Below are 20864 nucleotides of genomic sequence, written 5' to 3' on the forward strand. Positions count from 1 at the left end.
TGCTTTGACCTGGTTCTGTCTGGTTTGGAGGGGTTTTGTACTTCAAACAGTTTGATTTGAAGCTCCAGTTCTGGTGAAACTTGGTCAGATTGTGTGGTGTGGCAGTGGTTTGAAAACTGATTGAAGTATTCCAAGCAAATACATGTTCTATTTCCCAACTGTACTTGGTGCACCAAAATTGTCAAACGTTTTGTTACGGTTGAAATACTTCAAATATTTCATAGCAGAATCCACACTGATAAACGTAACAAATATAATTTGTATGGCAGCATTGGCAGAATTCCAGTTGATTCTGTCCATTTTGGTCCATATTAGCCAGAATATTCTGGTCAGCTTCTTTATGTTTGTTTTCGGTTTCTGACCAATTTGGCCAGTATCTCGCAATGCATTTAGGGGCATTTTAGTTAATCAACTCCTCCTGTTAGAATGGTAGGATTTTTTTTTTTGAAAAAAAGATGTGAAACCCCGGCTTTGAAGTGTGGGTTTTGTATTTTCTTGAATATTCAAAATCCTTTCTGAGATGGACCACTGAAATGGATGAAATGGTGGAAGGATCTCTCTGAAAATTATGGATGAAAAGAGTAAGTGGAGACAAAATGTATGGAGAGATCACTTTCTTCTATTTATTCTGGACCCCTTCTATTGTTAGGGTAAAACCAAAACAAAAGAAAAATGAAAAGAATGGCCCTCAATAAAGAAAAATTACAAGAACACTGCCTATACCAATAAAACAAAAATATGAATTATGTTGGGGGAAAAATTGACAAGTCTATAAGTCGGCTTATGGAATGGACCGACTCTACTTGCCAGCACGGGCCCGGTGAAACCTGAGCCTGATAAGGTGTCTACGTCCAGAAACAGGCCGACCTTCAAGAAGATCGATGCAACCGTAAGGACACTCTAAGAACACGGCTACGAGCCCATTCGAATGAGCTGTGTTCCGACCTAATAGGTCGATTACAGATCGACCATAGAACGGTCATAGGTCGGATAAAGCCCGACCATAGATCAACCCCAGATTGCCTACTACCCGGCTATATCTTAGCAATAGATTGGCCATTGGACGGCCATAGATCGACCATCAGCCGGTTTTAGGTCGGCAGCGTCCCATAACAAGGTCAAGGACCATTAACGCCCAGGTGAAGGGAACACGGGCCCACCGGCCCAACTATTGGTCGAAGTTGGTGAATGCTGATCCGTCAAGAAGATTAAAGGCGCTTATTCCCAAGCCATCACCTGCCTATGGGAGCCGATTTAAATTCGAGCTATAGAATCGAGGAATCTCCTACAATCCCGAAGATGTCTCCCCAGATCTTCGGGGGATAAGATCAGATCCCTTTAACATTGGAATCCGATATCTCGTAAAGGTCCCAGATCCGGACGGATCTCTAAGATATCAGGACGAATCCTCGTATGATTAGACTCTCTACCCTATATATAGTGGTATCCCCCAACCTTCAAAGGTACGCACATTCTTACCCTAACACTCGATTGGTGTCTCTTTTCTGGAGACCCTACCCTACAAAAAAAAGACCCCGTTCCTGACTTAGGCATCGGAGAGTCCCCTGCACTAGCCAGGGTCTCCTTTGTTTCTCTTTTACACCTGCGCAGGTACCAGAGGGTCTACCGTGGGGGGTCTGTCGGAAAATTGCATCAACAGTTTGGCTCCTTCTGTGGGAACGACGTTTTAAGCTGTTCTCAGCTCTACTAGCAACATTTGCAATGGCCAGGGGAAAGAAGAAAGCTCAATCCCCTCTAGTGGCGATTCCGATCACAACCCTACCTACGACTAGTTGCGTCCCGGAACCGCTAGTACAACCAAGGCAGCTTGATCCATCAGGGTTCCTCCTCAGGCTCAGGCAGACGTGGCCAACGGACTCATACCAGGAACGACCGCTTGAACAATCTTGATAGAGAATTCGGAGATATGATGGCGGACATGGGCTACGGAAAACGAATGCTGGAACAGATGCAGCCTCAACATGCACCGAGTCGACGAAGAAGACGGGTAACCTAGCCATGGTCCTTCCTGACCTTCCTGCATGTATACTGTGCCCCAGCCGAGCCAAAGCGCAGTTCGGTCAGGCCTATCCCGTCTCACGTTTCTGGAACTGACCCTTTGCCCGCCTCCGACCTGCGACACGAGTTGGATCGAAAGAGGCGCGGCAAAGCCCCGGTCGAAACTATTGTTGAGAGCGGGGGGCCATGAAAAGCTAAACTGAAGAGCTTACGGGACCAGATTGGCAACATGCATCAGACATATGGAACTAATGTAGCGATGATCATAATGGAGGAAACTGAGTCCCCATTCACTGCTGAGATTTTGCAAGCACGATTGCTGGACAGATTTTGACTGCCTCAGATCACGCCCGTCACAGGGAATACTGACCCTTCAGAGCACATGGAATCCTTCCCGATCTACGTGGAACTCTATGATGCTTCTGATGCGGTCATGTGTCGAGCTTTCTCCCTGACCTTGGTTGATGCCGCTCGACTATGGTTTAAACAGTTAAAGCCGAGGTCTATTAGCTCGTTCTCGGAGCTCAGCCAAGCCTTCGTCACGAACTTCATCGGAGGGAAGAAGAGACTCAAGGCACCTGCTTGTCTTCTTCACATAATCCAGAAAGAGGCCGAACTCCTGAAGGACTACATCAAGTGCTTCAACCTGGAAGCACTACAAGTTTGGAAACACTCGGATGAAACCGCCCTGAACGCCATCATGAGCGGGCTAAGAGATAAGCCCTTCCTCTTCTCTCTGGATAAGAACCCTCCTACTACTTTGGCCGAATTCCTGAACCGATCACAGAAGTGTGCTAACGCCGAGGAATCCCGGATCTTATGGGACACTGCCCAAAGCAAAAATCCTCTAGCCAAGGAGCAGACGAAGGTTGAGCCCAGTTCGACCAATAAAAAGAGAAAGGACAATCGATCTCGAGACGACCGAAAATCGAACAAACGGCCCGACCGTAAGTTCAAGACTTACACTCCTTTGACTAAGACGTCGGAACAAGTCCTGATGGAGATCAAGGATAAGCATCCTCTCCGTTGGCCGAATAAGTTGAAGTCCAACCTCGACAAGAGAAGCAAAAATAGATATTGCCTCTTCCACCGAGATCATGTGCATAACACGAGCGACTGCTTCCACCTCAAGCAGGAAATCGAAGCACTCATTCGCGATGGTCATCTCAGGGATTACGTCGAGAACAGAGATCGGATTAAGGCCGCTGAGGAACAGCCGATCAACAATCAGCCAACCGGGGAAATCCGCACCATCTTTAGGGGCCACGGAGGAGGAGGCGACTCGTATAATGCTCGGAAAGCACACATTAGGAGCATCAGTTGTCCTGTGGAAGAAGTTCTGCTCCTCGGTCGACCTTCGAAAGAGCAAAAGATGGAGAAATACAGCATAGCCTTCACTAAAGAGGACGTCTGGGGTATCCACCGCCCCCACAACGATGCACTAGTAATCACTTTAACCATCGCCAACCGAAAAGTGTTTTGAATCCTTGTCGACACAGGATTGTCCGCGGATGTGTTCTTCGTTCAAGCCTTCAACAAAATGGGAGTTGGTTGGTCTTTACTCCGACCTGTCAAAACTCCGTTGGTCGATTTTTCGGGCGGATAGGTCATGCCTGAAGGAGCCATCCAGCCCCCCCTCTCGGCTGGGGATGGACAAAATCAAACCACCGTGATGGTCGATTTCCTCGTGGTCGACCAACCATTTGTCTACAACGCCATCCTTGGACGACCATCTTTGTACCTCCTGCGAGCTGTGATATCAACTTACCACTTGGCGATGAAATTCCCGACCAAGTAGTTGGAATCGTTAAAGGCAATTAACATGACAGTCGACAGTGCTACGCGATGGCACTGAGAGCCCCGCGTGAAGCAATGATCATCAAGTCTTTGGATCCGCGTGAAGAATCTCAAGAGAGATGCCGACCCATGGAAGACCTCATTCCAATCTCGCTGGATGAGTCTGATCCATCTAGGACTATCCAAATTGGGTCGTCTTTGACACCGCCATTGCATGATAAGATGATAGCCCTCCGACGCTATGCCAACGTTTTCACATGGTCCCATGAAGATATGCTTGGAATTGATCCTGCCATCATCGCACATCGACTGAACATCGATCCGTCCTCCCGACCGATTCGATATAAGCGACGTGCCCTCGGCCTTAAGAGGTATGCAATGATCGAAGAAGAGGTCAGCAAGCTCCTTAAAGTTGGTTTTATCGAAGAAGTCTACTACCTGGACTGGGTGACCAACATTGTACTGGTTAAGAAAGCTAATGGGAAGTGGCGGGTCTGTGTAGACTACATAGATCTGAACAATGTCTGCCCAAAGGATAGCTTCCCTCTTCCCAGAATCGATCAGTTGGTCGACAGTACAGCGGGTCATGAATTGCTTAGTTTTATGGATGCATATTCAGGATATAATCAGATTGTAATGCATTCTAATGATAAATCTAAGACTACCTTTTTCACTGACAAATGTCTTTATTTTTACCGTGGATGCCCTTCGGTTTGAAAAACACAGGAGCGACCTATTAGCATTTGGTCAACAAGATGTTTGCCTGCCAAATAGGTCGGACTATGGAAGTCTATATCGACGACATACTCGTTAAGAGCATCGTAGCTACAATCCATGTAGCAGATTTGGGGGAAATGTTCCTCATCCTTCGAAAATACCGAATGAAATTAAATCTGAGCAAGTGTGCGTTTGGTGTTAGTTCAGGAAAATTTCTCGGTTTTTTGGTCAGCTAGCGGGGGATTGAGGCAAATCCAGAGAAAATTAAGGCCCTACTCGACATGCAGTCACCAAAGACGATCAAAGACATACAGAGACTCACTGGAAGAGTGGCGACGCTCAACCGCTTCGTATCCTGAGCTACGGACAAGTGATGCAGGACATGAAATTGAATATGATATGCAAGATTTCAAGCTTTAGATCATACCAATTTCTAAACAATCACAAAAATCCACGTCCCACATACGATCAAACATTCAACAAAGGGAATCTACAAGGGTCTAAGCCTACACAAATTAGGGCTGGATCAAATAAAATTATAAACCAAACAATGCCCAAAGGAGTGTAAGATTCATCCATCCTTGCAAAGGATTGCTCCCCAATTCAAGAGATTCACCATGTTTCAAATAGGGGAAAACTTAAGGTTTGCAAAAGTTGGAAATACTTAGAATCTGGGATTTTCTAGGTTTAGGGTTTAAGATTTAAGGTGAGAGAGGAGAGAAATAGAGGAGAGAGAAGAACCTGAGAAGGATTCTGCGTGTGGACAACAGGCCCACTTGGGCGTACATGTGTGGCTGTCTGGCTGCACATTTGTGGGGCCCACGAAACTGATTTCAGCCCCTCTGGTGGGCCATAATCTGGAAATCTGCTGTAGTAGAGAACTTGAGCACAAAAAAAGGATATATCTGAAGATGGGAGGGCTGTGGAAGATGGTGGATGCCAGGTGGAAGAGATGGGGATAATTTGAGATAGTTGTGGCTTCGCACCACGGTAGTTAGCCCTTCGAGAAAGGGAGAGTTTCGCACCCAATTAGCTTATTCAACTTAGAGGGATAGAGAAGAAACAATGCAGAATTTTATTCAGCGGGATGAAGGAAATACTGCTCTACAAAAGCCGAGCATCAGGCCTCAGAAGGTTGCTCGGGAGTCACCTTAGGAGCAGCCTCGGGAGTTGCTTCGTCGCCCAACCCATCGGAGCTCGACTCTGGCTTGTCAAAAGTAGAGAGATCAAGCTCTGGGAAGGACTGCCTCATCGCCCTCGCGCACTCAGCTTAACCTTGGCGGAAGAGGTTATCCCTCTCGCCAAGAACGCCTGAGACGTTTCGAACTCATGGACAGCCTCCTTCTAAGCCATGGCGATCGCGGCCTTGGTGTCCTTCCTCAGCTTCTCTAACTTCGCCTCGATCTCGACAAGTCGAACATGACACTCGTCATACAAGCCCTTGGCTTCCTCCAGCCGCGCGATTACCTCGCCCTTTTCAGCGAAAGATGCCTTGAGAGCCGTCTTCGTAGCCTGCAACTCGGATTCAGAGTGAGTCACTCGTTGCTCGGCCACCTCCGCCCGAGTCTGCATCCAAGCAAACTCAGCACGCGCTCTTAATATGCACGAGGCAAACTACAAAGAAAAAAGGGGTGAAGAACGAGCAAAAAAAAAATAAATGGAATACAAATCAGCTTCGGATGAGGTGCTTACTCCAAGGAGGGTCGTCGACATGTGCCCGAGAAGCGCATCCATGGTAGAGCCGAACAAACCAGTGTACTCCTCTTCGGTCGTATAGCGGTCTATCCATGGGAGGATCTCCTTCACCGCCTGGCGAAGGGTTCCTCTCCTCTCTTCCGCCTCCACCCTCCCTGAGGGTCGCGCCTTAGCAGGAAGCTTAGAAGCCCCTTGGATCCTAGCAGGAGCGATGCCTTCTGGAACATCTGTTTCCGCTGCTCCAGAAGGGATCTCCCCTTCTGTGACCTCTCCCTCTCCCTCGTAGACGACCGGGCAAGAGGGGTCGACCTTCCCCTTGGCCTTGGAGGAGGTCGTCTACTTCTTCTTCGGCGTCACCATGAACGGCTGAGCTTCAGGCATCTCTATATCGACGTACAAGAATGAGATGTCAGAAAAGTTCTCGAAATTTCTAAGTTACGAGGCTCGGCTGAAGATCTTACCAAAGTTCTTACCGGTAAGAGCGGAGTCTAAGCCTGTTTTGAGGAGTAGCTCAGGTTGAAGTACTCTATATGACCTCTTCCCTTCCTCGATCGCCCGCAAGTCACGGATCCGAGCTAATGATTCGCTGCTAAGCAGAGGAGGACGCTTGGGTACGACTAAAAAAAAAAAAAACACATGTAACAAAGGTCAGATGTCAGTGAGAACCGATCAACTAGGGGATAACTACTACAGCAGAAATATTGACCTGGGTCGGAGAAAGCTCGGGGGATGATGGGAGTTGAGTCTGGCGTGGTTGTCTCCCAGCACCCAGAGGCCCAGAACCATTTGTCCCTCCAATTTTTGTTGGATGACGGAGGGTCGGTTATAAGGGCCCCACCAGTATTCCGCCAAGTGGAGTAGTATCAGCCAGGCTGGAGCTTGTTCGGCTTTAACTGGTACAGGTGGAGAAACTCGTCCATAGATAGCTCGGGCTAGTCTAGCTCGGCCCACAGGACCACACAGCCGAACAAGGCCCTCTACTCATTCGGGATCATCTGTCTCGGGGCCAAGCCAAGGTGAGCTAGCAGATGCCTAACTATTCTCTGCAGAGGAAGCCGCAGGCCGCACTGAAGTGCAACCTGGAAGATCGCAACGGGCCCCTTTGGAGGTCGGTCCGGAAGCTCGTCCGGCGAAGGAAGTCGGAGGACCACAGACTCGGGGACATGGTATTCGAGCCTGATCCGGGCCAACTCTTCCTCGGGCAAGGTTGAGGGCACTGGCCCCCTTGGGCCTTCTTTATCATCAGGTTCTTCCGGATCGATCTCTCTCGAAGGCTCGCGCCCCACAGCCACTGGGCCCTTGGCCAGAGATGTGCTTAACGCCCTAGGCACGGGCATTGTCCTCTGCAATGGGGATAAATCCAACGCCTTGGCCACGTGCACCGACCTATAGGCAGGAGACCACTCTAACACCCGCGACGCCAGTGACCGGAAATCGTCCTACGCCATCATCACCAGTAGCGATGGTGGGTTCGACATTACCCTAAGGTGAGAACTTGCTCTATTGCCGCCGCTAGAAGCCCCCTCCCGCGAGCTCAATGAGTTGGACATGGTGTTTGTGAGTAAAAGCTACTCAAAAATTGAAAAACGACAGGAGGAGGGAAAGATGGAGCTCACCGGAGAAGAAATGGGCAAGTCACTGGCCCAATTGCAGAAGAAATGAGAACGCAGAAGGAAAGACCCAAAGGGTTAGGACTTCCCTTAGATAGCCATGCCACGTGGTAGGCATTGAAGACGCCCATCAATGCGCGCTTGTACGACGTCCCCTCGGCTACCCCGACTCGACACGTGGCGCGACCCCATGCGCTACTCAACCCTAATATTGAGTACAGCGCCACGTGTCACGATCTCATTGGTCCGTTATCGAAAAGACGGCTTGACGCCCCATGTGACCTCGAGCCACGAAACGGCACGTCATGATTACGTACTGACAACGCTTCGACTATCTTGCTGGCCACCATACTTGGCATTAATGACCATGCGACTCGACCTAGTCCACGCAAAACCCGACCTAATTACGGCCAAACTTACTTTCCGAACCTCTGAAGATCGGCTCGAAAAGTAAGGGGGGCTCATTGTTGGGGAAAAAATAACAAGTCCATAAGTCGGCTTATGGAATGGACTAACTCTACTTGGCCAGCACAGGCCTAGTGAAACCCGAGCTTGATAAGGCGTCTACGTCCAGAAACAGGCTAACCTTCAAGAAGGTCGTTGCAACTGTAAGGATACTCTAAGAACACAACCACGAGCCCATTCGAATGAACCGTGTTCCGACCTAATAGGTCGATTACAGATTGACCGTAGAATGGTCATAGGTCGGATAAAGCCTGACCATAGATCAACCCTAGATCGCCTACTACCCGGTTATAGCTCAGCCATAGATCAGTCATTGGATGGCCGTAGATCGGCCATCATTCGGTTTTAGGTCGGCGACGTCCCATAACAAGGTCAAGGACCATTAGCGCCCAGGTGAAGGGAACACGGGCCCACTAGCCCAACCGTTGGTCTAAGATGGTGAATGCTGATCTGTCAAGAAGATTGAAGTCGCTTATTCCCGAGCCATCACCTGTCTATGGGAGCCGATCTAAATCCGAGCTATAGAATCGAGGAATCTCCTACAATCCCAAAGATCTCTCCCCAGATCTTCGGGGGATAAGATCAGATCCCGATAACATCGGAATCCGATATCTGGTAAAGGTCTTGGATCCGGACGGATCTCCAAGATATCGGGACGAATCCTTGTATGATTGGACTCTCTACCCTATATATAGTGGTATCCCCCAACCTTCAAAGGTACATGCATTCTTACCCTAGCACTCGACTGATGTCTCTTTTCTGGAGACCCTACCCTGCAAAAAAAAAAAGAGACTCCGTTCTTGACTTAAGCATTGGAGTCTCTCCTGCGCTAGCCAGGGTCTCCTTTGTTTCTCTTTTACACCTGTGCAGGTACCAGAGGGTCTATCGCGGGTGGTCTGTCGGAAAACTGCATCAACAAATTCCAATACTCTCCCTCAAGTAAGAGCATGGATATGAATCATACTTAACTTGCTTATCATATTACATGACCTAGTTTTCCCAATTACTTTGGTAAGGATATTGGCCAATCGAAGTTCTGGTCATACACAAGTCATATTACCGAGTTTTGCTGCAATCTTTTCTGTAATGAAATAATGGTCCACTTCTATATATTTAGTTCTCTTATCATATATTTGATTATTTGCAATGTGAACTGCTGCTTGGTTATCACAAGATAGAACAATGTGAGACCCGACTTCAATTTGCAACTCAATCGAAAGCATCCTTTGCCACATCAATTCATAGGTGCAAAACGCCATAGCCCAATTTTTTGGGCATCTTATTTTGATGATGGGATAATCTTAATGGATGGGCAAGATATTGTACAAACGCTATAGCGGGCCCCACACACCAACTAGTTGGACGTACAACTAGTTGCGTGTGAGCACTACTCTCTATCTACGTATAATATAAATGTGAGTGCGTGATCAATGGTGGACCAGAGCTCCAGATATAAGAATTAAGAAGGCAGAGCACTTGGCAGATTCCAGATCAGACTGAAGAATGCATGTTCCTGTGTATATTAACAGCTGAAAGAGAAAGATCCTCAAGCTTCGAAGAATAATAAAAGCTTGTTTCTGATCGGCAAGGGTATCTGTCAACAGGGAGACACATGCAGGATCTTCTCCTCTGATTGAAAAGCACAGGCAGTGAATAGCAGAAGTTACAACAGAAAATTTTCTTCCTTCTCAGATTTGTGAAACTGGAGATCACTAAATCAAGAGGGAAAACAGCAATGCTCATAGTTAATTGCGGTAGCTGATTTGGAGTGTTTGAAAATTAGCATCAAGGGTTTGATTGGCAAGGTGGGTCCATCGTCCATTCTCTGATACCAAGATGCAAAGAGGAAATGGAAATAAATGAATGGAGAGGTCACTTTCTTCGATTCATTCCCTACACCTTTGATAATTAGGGGAAAACCAACACAACAAAAGGGACAAGAATTCCCTTAATTAAGAAAATTACAAGAAAAAATCCCAAGACTTATTCTATGGTATGCACCATACTGAGTCATCTAAACCAAAGTTGTTGGCCACCATTGTTATGCTTTAAACTGCTGCTCTCCAGCTGCATTGTATGCTTTATGCTAGAAGCTGTTTAAAATTCTACCGATACTGGTCTGCCTAACAGTTTGACACCTATGTTTATGAGGATGACATTGCTGCACCGAATATTGTGATCTGAATTTTCTCTGCAGCTGCTACTGGAGATGCATCAAAAACAAATATTGCATTTGGTTTGTCATGTCCTTAAAAAAAAATCATATCCATGCATGCTTTAAACAGAAATATGCTAACAAGCTGCACATGTTTTTGTAGGCTAACGTTACTCGTACAAATCATATCATGTGGTGCATGGGGACAGATTTTAAGTATCAATATGCCACAACATGGTTCAGGCAGATGGACAAGCTCATTCATTATGTCAACAAGGTCATTGTCCCTTTACTCCCTTTGGAAATGCCTCGAGGTTCTTGATCGATGGAGCTTCTATTTTGTCAGTTTGGCTTGCATAATATTGCTTTGAGTGCAAAATGAGTAAACTTTTGCTGTTCAAATGTTAGGAGAAGTGAGAGTGTCTATTTGCTTTATTCCATTTAATTGGGTTCCAAGAATGTCTAGCATGGTTTTAAGACTCGGATGAGTCCCTGTGCAACTCCTTTGGCATGAGGACTTGTCCAAGTTGACTCAGACTCAGCCAGAACCCATCTGGTTTGACACCACGAGTCAGCTGGATGTGTCACTCCTGACTTGGGCAAGTTGGGCTGATTTGCCCCCGACTTGACCGAGTTGCAGATTGACATGAGACTGGATGAGTCAGTCTTAAATCCATGATGCCTAAGGGTGAGGGCATAATATGTATGATAGTAGCTTTTATAGAACACAACTTAGATGATGATGAGGATTATATATGAGAATGATCACAAACACATGAAACAATCTGCTGATAGATAGATAGGAACTTTCATGCCATCCAATTAGATGTGGTGGACCCAGAATTCCATTGAACAAGATCTGCAACAGTTCTGATCATGATTGCCCATTACAAATGATGTGTAGCCTGGATGCATCACATCTCAACTTTCTGATAGGGAAGATCAAGGCTATTTCACTGTCTTTTCAGTACCGGGCTTACTTGTCCCTCTTGTCCTCTTTGCGACTGGCTATTTTTCATTCTTGACTTTAACATTTATTTATTTTTATTTTCGAAAGATATTCTTGACTTTCACATTTTTTGGTATGTGAATTACAAGTTGCTTTTTTACATGTTATAATCTTGTTCTCTTTAACTTCTCATTTTGGAATTCTGATTTTGGGTGATTTTAGGATGGGCGTGTCAATGCCCTATATTCAACGCCATCAATTTACACTGATGCAAAACATGCGGCGAATGAATCCTGGCCGCTGAAGACTGATGATTTCTTTCCGTGAGTGACATGTTGAATTTATAGTGAAACTAGTTACAACAATATTTTTTGCTATTTATTTTTTACATTCAGAAGTATTTATTGCTTGGACATTTCAGTTATGCAGATCGTGCAAATGTATATTGGACAGGATACTTCACCAGTAGGCCAGCATTTAAAGGCTATGTGAGAACGATGAGTGCTTACTATTTGGTAAGATTTTTATGCTCTTTTAATCTATATCAAGAACCAAGTTTCTCACAAATTTCTCTGTAGTTGTGAGATCTGTGTTGGTTATGGGATTCTGATATATGCCAGGCAGCAAGGCAGTTGGAGTTCCTCCTAGGGAGGAAAAGTTCAGGGCCTAAAACAGACACTTTGGCTGATGCTTTAGCGATTGCTCAACATCATGATGCAGTTAGTGGAACAGAAAGGCAGCATGTGGCTAGTGATTATGCAAAACGCTTGTATATGGGCTATGCAGAGGTGACAAATTTTGCTTGGGTCATTGCACTATTCTTCTACTGTTGCCTTCTTTCTCCATTTTCAAGATTTGAAGTTCATATTCTATTTTATTTATTTATTTGTTTTTGTCTGCAGGCCGCAGAGTTAGTTGAATCTTCCCTCGCTTGCTTGACAGAGTCGAGTTCAAATGATGGATGTGACCACCCAACAACTAAATTTCAACAGGCAAATACTAATTACCGTCTTTGCTATTAAGCTATTCGTACTTCTTCTGTATTAGTAGTTATCATGTCCAGTATATTCTTAAAGGTCTTTTGTTTCAGAGTAGTGTAGAATAAGCACATTACGCATTCTAGTGGATAAGGATTCAAAGTTGTGAATGGAATTGGACCAAGTCTGACCAAGTTTCTTAAGATGTTGTAGAAGTTCAAATGACAAGTAGAAAAGGGGAATGAGATTCTAGGAAAAGAGGTAGAAGAAGTGGAAGAAGAAGAGAGAGAGAAAAGAAAAGAAGAAGGATAGAGGAGAAAACGTTAGTGCCAACCTTCATAATTTGTCGAGCTTTCATCATGCTTAAGGGACGTCAGATATTTTAACTTCCTTCTTCCTGTAAGAAACAATTCTACCTATGTGGCCTATTGTAAATAATTTGCATCGTTAAGTTTGATTGATGTAATTTGAAGATTCATTGACTCAGATGAAGTCAGAAGACTATTCTTAGCTTTTTTCTTGACATTCATATTTAAGGAAGAGAAGGAATCAAACACACTGGGAGGAACTTGAACTTACCCAACACTTGCTTTAAGAGAGCATAAATCGATGATCACTGGCTCAAACTTACAAACTAATTATTGATGAATATGTTGAAACCTTCACTTGCATTCACAATCTCTACACCAGCATTTGATCTTCAAATCTGCCCATAGACACACAATGGCTGACTTTGAACCATTATTTAGTTGCGTGCGGAAGTGGGCTTGAAGCACACCCACAAGGAGCAACTACACAACCCACCATATGGTAGTTGAACAACGAATGAGGCTATTTGTGTTAACCGGGTGCTAAATGATTCAGGGCCTCACCATGCAGGGGAAAAAAGAAGAAGAAAAAGAATAAAAGGAAAGAAGAGAGAGAGTGAAAGAAGGGAGAACAAACAAGATCTGGATCTTTTACTGCTCTAATACCATGTTCATAAAGTGAGATTGAGGAGGAAGAGAGAGAATATAAGGAGAAAGAAAAGAGAGAAATCTCAATAGGCGGTGATGCCCCTAGTGTCTCCTCTCACTTATCATAAAGGTTTCATAATATATGTGAAAGTACAAAAAGATCCCTATGCTTGTGTTATTATGTAAAACAAAGCCCATTTTCTTAAACTCTATTCTTACACATCACCTTTAAGAACTAAGGGGAAAATAATAATATGAAATATTAGAAACCATCATCTTCACGTAAAGTGGGCCACATGTGAGATCATCGCTGTCCATGATGATCCGTCAACAGTAAGCATGATGTTGGTTCTTGAAATTGAAAAACATTGGAAAAAGCCTCCTCAAAGAAATAAGAAACTAAACTTTTACCCTGCATTTGTTATCTTTGTCTTGTGCCTGGTAGTGCTACATCAGTCCCTACCTTGGTAAAGAAGGGTTGGTATTAGGTAGGTGGCTGGTCATTGAACTTTTTCCAAGCAATTATGAGAATTTGAAAAGCCGACCCCAAATAGCTGGGACAAGACTGTGATGATGGCAATAATAGTGATGATGATGTGATGAAGAATACTTATGCCTATACATTATTCTGGGAAGTGGAAAGAAAGACCGTCTTGAGGTCCACTCTGTCCTCTGTACCTTGAGACATATAGACCAATGATGTGGATTATAATCAGGAATTAACATCTACACCCCCCAGATAGCCTTTATTCCTACTTTTGGTGTTAGAGCTTTTTCCAATCCCGATAGTAGAAAGAAAGGATGTAACCATTTCCCAAAATATTGTGAAATATTGAAGTTTGTTTTTGTTATGCAATTGTGCAAACGTTTCCATCTATAAGGGTATTGTTTGGACCTGGACCAAGATATTATCATGTGAAGTTTAAATTTGAAGTTAAATAAAGGACATATGAATCTTGATTCATGATTTCCTTTCCCAGTGTCCTCTTTTGAATATAAGTTACTGCCCTGCATCAGAAGTTGAGTTGTCTCATGGGAAAAGCCTGGTAAGGACCTATTTCTTCTCACTATTTCTTGAATACCAATAGAAGAACTTGCCTTCAAAATTATAATTCTTTTCTTCTCTTTAGGTTGTTGTCGTCTACAATTCTCTCGGGTGGAAGCGAGAGGATATAATTCGAATACCTGTAAGTGTTTCTGCTATTATGCTCAGTTCATTTCTAGAAGGGTTGTTGTTGAATGTCTGTAGCTTTTGCTCCCTTTTGACATTTCATGTCTGCAGACTGCACAACCCTTGCTATGGTACATCTTATGGAGAAGTTCTGCAATTTAATTGCTATCTCTTTGATCTTCATCAAAGTCTGCCATATAGGAGACATGCAAATCTGAGAGCCTTAGCACCCACTAGTGAGAATCATGCGCACTTAACCAAATTCATCCACATATGAGATATTCAGACCGAAGAGCCTGAGCTCCCACTAGTAAGAATGGTTCGTACTTCATGAATATATCCTTGTGTGTGGATCGTAATACAGATTTGCAATATGGTCAAGTTTGCAAAACTTCCTGCCTTGCAAAAAGGTGGTTGTGCAGGTATATACTTAATTGTTTCTTTTGTTGATCCTCACCAAATACATTCTGATTTCATACATGCAAGTCTGCAACTTAGCAGCCATTGATCAGAATGAATCATGATGACTATCCTTTTCTACAGATCATCTGATAGATTTTTAATTTTGGGAGAGAGTATCAGCCGTACAGGAAAAGCTTTAACCTCAGATGTTGGAATCCATTACATGTAGCAATACACCGAAATAAAACATTGAGCTCATTGCATCTTAGTAGATTAAAATGAGCTAGATTTTATGTGGAACTCTACTCATTAATTTGAATCATAAAATTCTTTAATATAAATGTTAGTAACTATGACAGGCAGCGTATTCCTTTTTTCTGTTACCATTTCTGCAGATTAATGGTAGTAAAATGGGTGAAGTGCGGCCACATGAAAGTTATAATTGAAGGGTGCTAAAAGCGCTGCCTTTTAGATATCTATCAGCATTTCCTTTTGATCATTGAAAGCAATGAATTAACAAAGTTGAAAGTAACTGGGACACAATATATCTCCTGATATCTACATGAACAAACAAAACATATGATCTATGCGATGGACTCATCAAGATAAATAGTAATTGCCATGGCTTGAATGCTTGCGAGATTCTTTGGATCTCCTTCAACAAATAGGTATTGGGAATAACGTGAAGGGAAAATCCTGAACCCTCTGTAGGGATCTTCACGTCGGCTTCTAAGAACAATCATTACTATATCAATTTGTGCAAATTCTAAGGAACCCAGTAAATTGATAACATACCAAACATGGAGGGAGTTTTGGTTCAGGAAAGCTTCACACTACATCAAAAACAGTATTCTTATTGATATATGATAGTTAACAATATCAAATCACATTATGTTCTGCAGGTTATCAGCGAATCAGTTATTGTTCGTGATTCCAAAGGAATGCAAATCGAATCACAGCTTATACCTTTACTCAATTCCTCAGCGAGCATAAGAAACTACTATGTTAGGGCGTACTTGGGCATATCTCCTAGTGATATGCCTAAGTTTTGGCTTGTGTTTCCAGCAACTGTACCACCTCTTGGTTTCAACACTTACATCATCTCAAGCGCAAAACAGACAGGTTTACTAATCTAACTGCATGTCTATGGTATATTAGTAAGCGTTGATCTTTTCTGTTGCTGTCCAATTGTTGCTTGCTTCTTGTGCCTCGCATGCAGTGATCCAGAATACTCATCTACTAGGTCCCAGATTTCAACACCTTTGCACTGATGGTGGGATCTGTGATCAATGTGATTGTTTTTATGTGGTTCATCCACACTTTGGCCCACTTGTTAAATGGTCTAGATAACCATGTCATGAGGCACAATGAGTGAGAAACAATCGGAAGTGGAACAGACAGGATTTGCTGACATAGAACTGTGTATTATCTATTTCAATTACAGGCCCTAGTGCAACCATGTCAACAGTACACATATCACAACTAAGTGAAAATGGTGTGATAGAAGTTGGGACAGGAAATCTAAAGCTCACTTACGATGTGGATGAAAGCAAACTTACTCAGTATTCTAATAGCAGAAGCTCGGTATGTTGTGCTCTTGGTGGCATTTCAGATCCACATGTACTGCCTTTTTTTAATATAGTCATTTGATATGTTTCTTTCCCTTTGATCTGTAAATTTCTTCAGTTCATGTTATATCTCCCCAAACAGAGTCAGAATATATCTAATATTACATGCACACACACACACAAACGTCTATATATATGTATGTATGTCTGTATGTGTATTCTCACCTGATTCTTTTATTTCTTTTTTCTTTTTTAAATCTGATGTGGTTTTTGCTTATTATTCAAGGTGAAAGCATTTTTAGAACAATCATACAGTTTTTATTCTGGATTTAACGGAACAGTTAATGATACTCAGGTAGTTGTTCTAAACGACTATTCTCTGTCTCCATTTTTCTTCCAGTCTCATGTTTCACTTTGCTTGCATTATATTGTCCAATCGAAGATTCATTACCATGTAAGATTGTTTTTACTTGTTGAAGGCCTCTGGAGCATATATATTTCGTCCAAACGGCACTTTTCCCATCAAATCTGAAGGAAAGGTACAGCATGCCTTCTGAAATAGTTTGCTATCCATGCAATATACTCTTATGATGATGATCCCAAGGAAAGTATTGGACAACTCATCTAAGATACTTGGTGTGTAAAAAATGTTAATGTTGCAGGTACCACTGACTGTCTTACGGGGACCACTGTTAGACGAAGTACATCAAAAAATCGATTCATGGATATATCAGGTGCTTTTCTTCACTATTTAAACTCAAAAAAGTTTCCCATGCAATCCGATCACCAATGCACTTCTCTCTCTCTCTCTCTCTCTCTCTCTCTCTCTCTTTGATGAATAATGGAATTTTGTTATGAATAGAAGAACAAAGTAAACAACAAAGAGGCTAAGGAAGAGAACGGAGTTCCCTGCATGTGATTCTCTTGTCACTCCATCTTTTGCAAGGCAATCCATGACCACATTGGTCTCTCAAAGCACATGGCAAAAAGATGCATCCATAAAGAATGGGATACTCTACACAGATCGTTCCTTTTTTTTTTTTTTTTGAGAGAGAGAGAGATAACTAAAATTTTATTAAGAAGCGCTTGAAAAAACGCAAAAGAGCACAACCCAACTCGACAACTCAAAAAGAGGAGAGATCGATATATTTAACCGTCTTTACATAAGAAGCTCAATTCAGACCATTAACTTTAATTACCTTAATAACTTCTTCCCATGAAGATCTTCTGTTCGTTCTTGAAACAACACCAATTGCATTCTCCGCTAATGCTCCAAAAGGATACCAAAATGAGGAGTTTCCACACAACTTTCCCCACTTTACCCACCCCTTCTCCACGCCAAGCTCATAGAAGATCCGGAATAGAATTCAGCATCACCCATGCCATATGGAACACTTCCTAAAAATGCTTGGTGCAATTTGTATGTGGTCGAGCATGTGATCATACTCGGTCATATTTTTTTTATTATTTACTGATGGGACCTATTTTTAAATTTTTTTATTTTTGCAATTTAACAATTCATAACCCCCCCATATTCTAATGCTCTCTCTCTCTCTCTCTCTCTCTCTCTCTCTCAAAGTTCTCTTAAGTTCTTAATCTCTCATTCTCTCTTATGATCTTATTCTCGTTCTCTCATTCTCCTTTCTCAAATTATCTTTCAAGGTTGAAGTTTGAACAGGTGTCAAATTTCAACTCTTTAATCTTGAGTCTAGCTATGATGAAATAGGTATGTGTGTGTGTGTGTGTGTGTGTGTGTATAAAATGAAAAACATGTAATGAGTCACAAGTTACAACTTACAACCAATGTTTTAAATATCGACAATATCAGCTGATATATCCCACGATATATCTTGTATCCCACCTGTGCGATACGAAATGCACATGTAGTGCCAATATATCTCACATATTCGATCCAGTGAGCATTTTTAATTTTTGATCAATGTTTTTGTTGTAAATCATGTTAAACCAGAGTCAAATGGTAACAAATCTATGATTCTTCATATTTTTCATGAAAATTTATGGATTTGGAACTTTGATTTTGAGATTTTGGGGAGATGGGTCAAGTTGCCGAAAATTGAGAAAGATCAAAATTTCTCAATTTCTCACAAATCAGTTGCAATCTTTGTATCCAAGCACAAAATTAAACATGTATGTTACTTGATTTAATGATTTTTCTTTTGCTTTTGAATGTATTAGTTGTGTTTCCATCAAAGTGTTCCGTGACGGTATCAGTGGGCATAATGGTGCCCACCGTTTCCCATACAGATACGCCCCATTTCGGCCGATACGGGGTGCGTAACGATGCAAATTTTTTTTTTGGTAAAAAAATTATGGAAAAATATCCATTAAATCCGGAATATTCTAAATATTCCAAATATGCATTCATTTATAATTTGGAACATGTTTATGGTGGTGTAACGGTCCACTCTTTGGTGAGAATGCTATATCGGGTTGTCTAATGGATTTATGAACCTGATAACCTAGAATTAAATGCAAACCCTTTATATTTAGTTTTCTAACTATATAATATCTTTATAAATTTACTATAATGAATGTAATACGAAAACATCTTATATTTTCAAGGTTTCCTTTTATTTATAGTGCTAGTGCATTGCATACTTCGTGACTCACATGCATTTTATTTCAATATATAGAGTTTAGGGACTTTTGTATCCTATTATGTAATTCATATACCTAACAATTTGATATCATTTTCCCCCATAAATCTTTTAAAAAATTAAAATTAAATTGAGGTAAATAGTGTTGTCGATTCAGGGTTGATTTGGGGACCATTTGATGCCCCAAACTAGCCTCAAATTAATGCAATCTATTGGCACTTATCCCACTAATGGATTGGTGGACATTTATTGGATAGTGAAAAATGAAAAATATCAAATGGTCCTATTTCAAAAAACAAGTGTTTGCAAACTAATGGTGAAAATTGTAGGAGTCATTTAATTTTAGGATTGTGACTTAGCAACAATGGTCCCAAAATTTAATTGGTTAATTTTGAGTTGATATATACATCATGTATAAATTTTTAGGGCCATGTACTGGGGTCCACTCGATTATGTATTATATATTCATGTCATCCATCCGTTTTGGCAACTCATTTAAGGGCATTGGAAAAAAAAAGGTAAATCCAGATCTCAAGTGGACCACTAGTGGGCCAGGCGGGCCACCTAGATGTATTTGTATATCAATGCCATCAATCTGTTTTGCCAACAAATTTTAAGGCATGGTCCAAAAATTTAGGTAGATCTAAATCTTCAGAGGATCACTAGTGAGTATCCCTTTAAAAGTGGGGCCCACCTCAATGCATTTGTTGTATATCCATGTGGTCCATCCTTTTTGCCAACTTATTTTAGGGCATGGTCCAAAAAATGAGGCTGATCCAAATCTTAGGTGAACCATAAAATAAGGATTTAATTCCCGCCATTAAAAATTTCTTAAGACATTTTGTTAAAGATGAAGCTATTATTTGTGTTCTCCCTTCATCAAGGTCAAAGTCTATGTGACCTTATCAACAGGTTCGATGGAAAATAAACATTATAGTGGACGACATAGATATATTACACATAAATCAAGGTGGGGCCCACGTAACAAAACGGTGCACTTGCACCAAATCTAGTGCTATAAATAAGGATTTTAAGGGCATTCCTTACCCCATCTGATTTTGCCCTAGAAGAAGAAGAAGAAGAAGAAGAAGAAGAAGAAAGAGAGAGAGAGAGAGAGAGAGAGAGAGAGAGAGAGAGAGAGAGAGAGAGAGAGAGAGAGAGAGAAGGAGGGCAGCAGCCCGCGAAGAATAAGAAGAAAAGAAAGAAAAAAAAAAGTTATCTTTTTTTTTCCCCCTTCATTTTTTCCTATTTTCTTTAGGGTCATGGCCTGTAATAGTTGTTACGGTACCATAACGGCCATTACGGGCACAAAAAAGAGGGGGTGGCCGTTACGACCCTGTAACGCATAACGGTCGCGGCCGTTACCGTAACCGTTTTTGAACACCCCAGTTTTTATACATGTCTTCTTAAGTTAATAAATTACATTAATAGACTTTGAATATACTTGCATTAATTCAGTTGGAAAACACATATATTAGGACCCCATACGAAGGAAACCCCTGTTATGTGCACTTTTTTTTTTTTTTGGTAATGTTTTGATTTTTAAGTATGTATTGATGTTTTTTCAACAATCCCTGAAGTTTCATTGAAAAATTCGACCAATTTCCCAATGTTCCCATGTTTCCCAACAACAACGATACATTACACGATACAACTGATATATCCCATGCGATAACCAATATTTATCCATATCCTAAGGGTGCGTACATTATGCGATAATGGTATTTAAAACATTGCTTACAACTATAATGAAATATAATCACGT

General features: G+C 42.2%; 1 protein-coding gene across 5 annotated transcripts in view; it reads left to right on the forward strand.

The window, feature by feature from the left end:
- The window catches only part of LOC131246629 (alpha-mannosidase At3g26720-like), a 49087-nt gene that overhangs the window by 9250 nt on the left and 18973 nt on the right, over positions 1 to 20864 (forward strand). For 3 of the 5 annotated variants that reach the window (XM_058246950.1, XM_058246946.1, XM_058246947.1), the window contains exons 8-20: positions 10501 to 10539; positions 10622 to 10735; positions 11630 to 11730; positions 11829 to 11922; positions 12028 to 12195; positions 12310 to 12399; positions 14321 to 14386; positions 14471 to 14527; positions 15816 to 16035; positions 16358 to 16497; positions 16768 to 16836; positions 16961 to 17020; positions 17144 to 17215. In XM_058246950.1, coding sequence (XP_058102933.1) covers positions 10501 to 10539; positions 10622 to 10735; positions 11630 to 11730; positions 11829 to 11922; positions 12028 to 12195; positions 12310 to 12399; positions 14321 to 14386; positions 14471 to 14527; positions 15816 to 16035; positions 16358 to 16497; positions 16768 to 16836; positions 16961 to 17020; positions 17144 to 17215 — 1290 coding nt within the window. The remainder of the gene's footprint in view (positions 1 to 10500; positions 10540 to 10621; positions 10736 to 11629; positions 11731 to 11828; positions 11923 to 12027; positions 12196 to 12309; positions 12400 to 14320; positions 14387 to 14470; positions 14528 to 15815; positions 16036 to 16357; positions 16498 to 16767; positions 16837 to 16960; positions 17021 to 17143; positions 17216 to 20864) is intronic. The other 2 variants (XM_058246948.1, XM_058246949.1) reach the window with 2 other exon arrangements.

Source organism: Magnolia sinica, chromosome 5 (genome assembly GCF_029962835.1).
Source record: "Magnolia sinica isolate HGM2019 chromosome 5, MsV1, whole genome shotgun sequence".
NCBI lineage: Eukaryota > Viridiplantae > Streptophyta > Magnoliopsida > Magnoliales > Magnoliaceae > Magnolia > Magnolia sinica.